This window comes from Conger conger, chromosome 3 (genome assembly GCF_963514075.1).
Source record: "Conger conger chromosome 3, fConCon1.1, whole genome shotgun sequence".
In the NCBI taxonomy this organism is placed as follows: domain Eukaryota; kingdom Metazoa; phylum Chordata; class Actinopteri; order Anguilliformes; family Congridae; genus Conger; species Conger conger.
In genome coordinates this window covers 170,001-175,000 of record NC_083762.1, presented here as the reverse complement: position 1 = coordinate 175,000, position 5,000 = coordinate 170,001, and the positions used below count along the sequence as shown (strand labels likewise).

General features: G+C 46.4%; 1 protein-coding gene across 1 annotated transcript in view; it reads left to right on the top strand.

Annotated features, from left to right (window-relative positions):
• The window catches only part of LOC133123897 (teneurin-2-like), a 171,703-nt gene that overhangs the window by 130,908 nt on the left and 35,795 nt on the right, over positions 1-5,000 (top strand). Inside the window, exons 9-10 of the mRNA XM_061234602.1 lie at positions 272-373; positions 3,004-3,198. Of these exons, the coding sequence (XP_061090586.1) occupies positions 272-373; positions 3,004-3,198 (297 nt within the window). The remainder of the gene's footprint in view (positions 1-271; positions 374-3,003; positions 3,199-5,000) is intronic.

Sequence of the window (5,000 nt, the reverse complement as noted above, 5' to 3'; positions counted from 1 at the left end):
GGAGCTTAGAGACAGAGCCAAACAGAGACCTGGAGCTTAGAGACAGAGCCAAACAGAGACCTGGAGCTTAGAGACAGAGACCTGGAGCTTAGAGACAGAGACCTGGAGCTTAGAGACAGAGACCTGGAGCTTAGAGACAGAGCCAAACAGAGACCTGGAGCTTAGAGACAGAGCCAAACAGAGACCTGGAGCTTAGAGACAGAGCCAAACAGAGACCTGGTGCTTAGAGACAGAGGTCATAATACTGTACTTCTGACTCATCTCACGGCAGATTCTGTGCAAGAATGCCCCCGGAATTGCCATGGAAACGGCGAGTGTGTGTCTGGAGTGTGCCACTGCTTCCCTGGCTTCCACGGGATGGACTGTTCTAAAGGTGTGTCACCTGGGCGGGGCTGTTCTAAAGGTGTGTCACCTGGGCGGGCTGTTCTAAAGGTGTGTCACCTGGGCGGGGCTGTTCTAAAGGTGTGTCACCTGGGCGGGGCTGTTCTAAAGGTGTGTCACCTGGGCGGGGCTGTTCTAAAGGTGTGTCACCTGGGCGGGGCTGTTCTAAAGGTGTGTCACCTGGGTGGGGCTGTTCTAAAGGTGTGTCACCTGGGCGGGCTGTTCTAAAGGTGTGTCACCTGGGCGGGGCTGTTCTAAAGGTGTGTCACCTGGGCGGGGCTGTTCTAAAGGTGTGTCACCTGGGTGGGGCTGTTCTAAAGGTGTGTCACCTGGGCGGGGCTGTTCTAAAGGTGTGTCACCTGGGCGGGGCTGTTCTAAAGGTGTGTCACCTGGGCGGGGCTGTTCTAAAGGTGTGTCACCTGGGCGGGGCTGTTCTAAAGGTGTGTCACCTGGGCGGGGCTGTTCTAAAGGTGTGTCACCTGGGCGGGGCTGTTCTAAAGGTGTGTCACCTGGGCAGGGCTGTTCTAAAGGTGTGTCACCTGGGCGGGGCTGTTCTAAAGGTGTGTCACCTGGGCGGGGCTGTTCTAAAGGTGTGTCACCTGGGCGGGGCTGTTCTAAAGGTGTGTCACCTGGGCGGGGCTGTTCTAAAGGTGTGTCACCTGGGCGGGGCTGTTCTAAAGGTGTGTCACCTGGGCGGGCTGTTCTAAAGGTGTGTCACCTGGGCGGGGCTGTTCTAAAGGTGTGTCACCTGGGCGGGGCTGTTCTAAAGGTGTGTCACCTGGGCGGGGCTGTTCTAAAGGTGTGTCACCTGGGCGGGGCTGTTCTAAAGGTGTGTCACTTGGGCGGGGCTGTTCTAAAGGTGTGTCACCTGGGCGGGGCTGTTCTAAAGGTGTGTCACCTGGGCGGGGCTGTTCTAAAGGTGTGTCACCTGGGCAGGGCTGTTTTTGTAATACAGCTGGCACGTGCACAGATAAGGGGGATTTGTCATTGAAATTTAAAGAGGAAAATGTATAGTAGTATTCACGATTATTTTATCAATTAAACAAATGCCCCGTTCTCACTCAGACACCCCCCCCCCCCCCCCTTCGAAATGGTTTTGTCTCAATCAATCAATGTCACATCTCCATCTAAATCATTCCACAGGAGAGGGTCTCGATAGCTAGCTAGTTTGCTTTCATGACGACATTTTAGTTGTGCTTTTATCTTAACTTGGCCTGCCAGCTAGCAAAAATTTTTGGATAAGTCTGTGTCCTTACCTTAGTAAGGGTGAACTTTTATAGTGAGAAATTTAGGCGTAGAAAAATATGTTTTAAAATAAATTTCAATGACTGTGTTAAATAGTAGGGTGTCGAGGGTCTTTTAGGTTGGCACAAAAGATAGCTGTGAGGCAGATGTGACGTTTTCTTGGTATTTATTTTTCCACCACCAGGTGTTGAGGCATCCAAAATGCAAGAAAATGCAGAAAAATGATAAAAAGGAAATAAAGGAAAATAATAGAAAAGAAATGGCTACATCAGCCAAACCAAAGTACTTGAATAAAGTCAGTCTTCAATAATAATAATAATAATAATAATAATAATAATAATAATAATAATAATAATAATGAGACCATACCTCACACAACTGAGGGATAAGGAGAACCTAGGCATTGGTTCATTCCTCATAGCGATCTCTCCACAAATGCAATGCCTTCCTTTTTAACAGGAAGGCATGACCACCCCAAATTGGCACACACCATGACATTCCATAAACACAGGGGTGTTTACTGATCACAACACAAATACGTATTAAACGTTTAAAAAGGGTACCTATTCCTCAAACACTACACCAGGCCTTTGTTTAAAACACTACATGGACACATGCCATTAAACTTACCGTAAGTGTTACACAACACATAATTGATTTTATGATAACGCAAATGCGCAGATCGCGAACGTACCCAACCATATAGCCGTCTCAGGACGGGAGCGCGCTTCCCTAGAAGCCCCAGGAAGAGAGCCAGCCGATATGGCGGTAAGAAGCTATGCCTCTAAATCACTGTATTTAACCAAGCACGGTATATTAAATAAATAACTTATGCTCACAGACATTGTCCAAAGGCAAATATCTTTTGGGTTAACATGCATATTTTATCCGAGCACAACCGTATTTGCAGAAACGCGTGAATAACTTAATGAATGAAACTAATGCGTGTGAAATGTTTGGCGAGTTCTAAATGCGTGTATGCACCCATACGTTTATACTCACGCAAACTCTACACTCAACACACAACACATCTCACAATACAAATGAATAAACGTGAAGGGAACATATGCATTTTATGAACGCAGGTCCATAATTTATAAAAAGCGCATATAAGAATTCAGTTCGGCCACAATACGGACGCGTGAGGACGCACCAGTAAGCCGCGGCATCACAGACTGAATAATAAAAAAATTACGCACATTCGTTTTCTTGTTGCCTAAGGACAAGTTTCACATTCAACCGCCATGTTACTGCTTTAAGGAGACATGTGCACATCCTGACAAGCGCACATTACAGTAATCCCTTCTGGATGAAGCAAAAGCATGGACTTCATGTACTGACCACCTTTTCCTCCTTGTGGCTGTGTTCTGCCCGCAGTGGCGTGCCCGGTGCTCTGCAGTGGGAACGGACAGTACGATAAGGGGGCCTGTGTGTGCTACAGTGGCTGGAAGGGTCCGGAGTGCGACATTCCCAGCAGCCAGTGCATGGACCCCGACTGCAGCCAGCACGGGACCTGCAACAACGGGCTCTGCGTGTGCCACGCCGGGTTTAAAGGGGACACCTGCGGGGAAGGTGAGGGTCACAGGGGGGAGGGTCACAGGGGGGATGTATTTCTAGGTCACGGGACCTGCAACAATGGGCTCTGTGTGTGCCACGCCGGGTTTAAAGGGGACACCTGCGGGGAAGGTGAGGGTCACAGGGGGGAGGGGGAGGGTCACAGGGGGGAGGGGGGGGGTGCTGGGGGGAGTGTCACAGGGGGGATGTATTTCTAGGTCACGGGACCTGCAACAACGGGCACTGCGTGTGCCACGCCGGGTTTAAAGGGGACACCTGCGGGGAAGGTGAGGGTCACAGGGGGAGTGTGAGAGTCACAGGGGGGAGGGGGAGGGGGTGCTGGGGGGAGTGTCACAGGGGGGAGGGGGAGGGGGTGCTGGGGGGAGTGTCACAGGGGGGATGTATTTCCAGAAATCAGCATGCATTTGGTGATGAAAATATCAGCTTAACCTTCAGTTAACTTAAAGGTACAACAGGTAATTTCGGACTCCAACCGGGCTAGAGAAGAATTGAAACAAACTACACAACGACCACAACACAGTTTATCCTCCCCACAGTCTATGAATATTATGTGTAATATAAAGTGTTATTATACAGTGTTTTGGAAAGCTGACAGTGACAAACGCAACAGAGCCTGCCGTCCTTTTGTAGTGTTCTACTACGAAAATGTTTGCCAAACAGGTGACTTTATGTAATGTTAACTTTGGTGTGCTACACAACACTATTTATATAGTTTTGTAACTAGCTAGCTATATAAATAAGATATGATAGTCTACCACAGACAATGCAACTGTAACTCAGTTTGAGAGAAATAAAGGTTTATGGATGATTGAACATGTAAAGAGAACATGTAGCTGCCCAAATTTCACTCCAGACAAGTGACCACTGAAACTCTGTATACTATTGCTTATTATCTAGGTGAAGACTACATATCTAATTATAAAACCATACCAGTTTGTTATCAGTAACAAGCACATTAGCAATAACTAGTTAATAACTTGTTAGCTTCCCGAATTTACAAATATCCATCTGAGGCACGCTTGTGCAATTGTTACAATGTTCACATCGCCTCAGGTAGCTAAAACTATAGCTCATGATGTTCATATTGCCTCAGGTAGCTAAAACTATAGCTCATGATGTTCATATTGCCTCAGGTAGCTAAAACTATAGCTCATGATGTTCATATTGCCTCAGGTAGCTAAAACTATAGCTCATGATGTTCATATTGCCTCAGGTAGCTAAAACTATAGCTCATGATGTTCATATTGCCTCAGGTAGCTAAAACTATAGCTCATGATGTTCATATTGCCTCAGGTAGCTAAAACTATAGCTAATTTGCTTGTTGCTACCAATAGCGAACTGGTATTGTTTTATAACTAGATATGTAGTCTTTGCTTGGATAATAAGCAATAGTACACAGTTTCAGTGATAGCTTGTCTTGAGTGCAATTTGGGCAGCTCCCCGCAAACAATCTGAATAAGCCCCCACGCCATTGGCTGTGGCAATTAGAACCAATTTTCAACCAATGGACTTGCATTGTTGTACAGCTGTACAATGTTTTGGTACAGAGTGATGGCCCGTCAATGGTATATTTTGAATTTAAACACAGGCAAAGGGTGAGTCAACATGTCAGTGAGCCTTTTTCAATGATGTAACTATGTTTTGTAACTATGTTTTAACACAGAAATCTTACCTATTGTACCTTTAAGTTAACTTGAGGTAAAGTTCCACTTGTGGAAATTTAATGTGAAAAACGGACTATTTTTGTGTATAGTACCCCTGCTTAACATGGTTGTTCACAACAACCCAAATAAACAAAA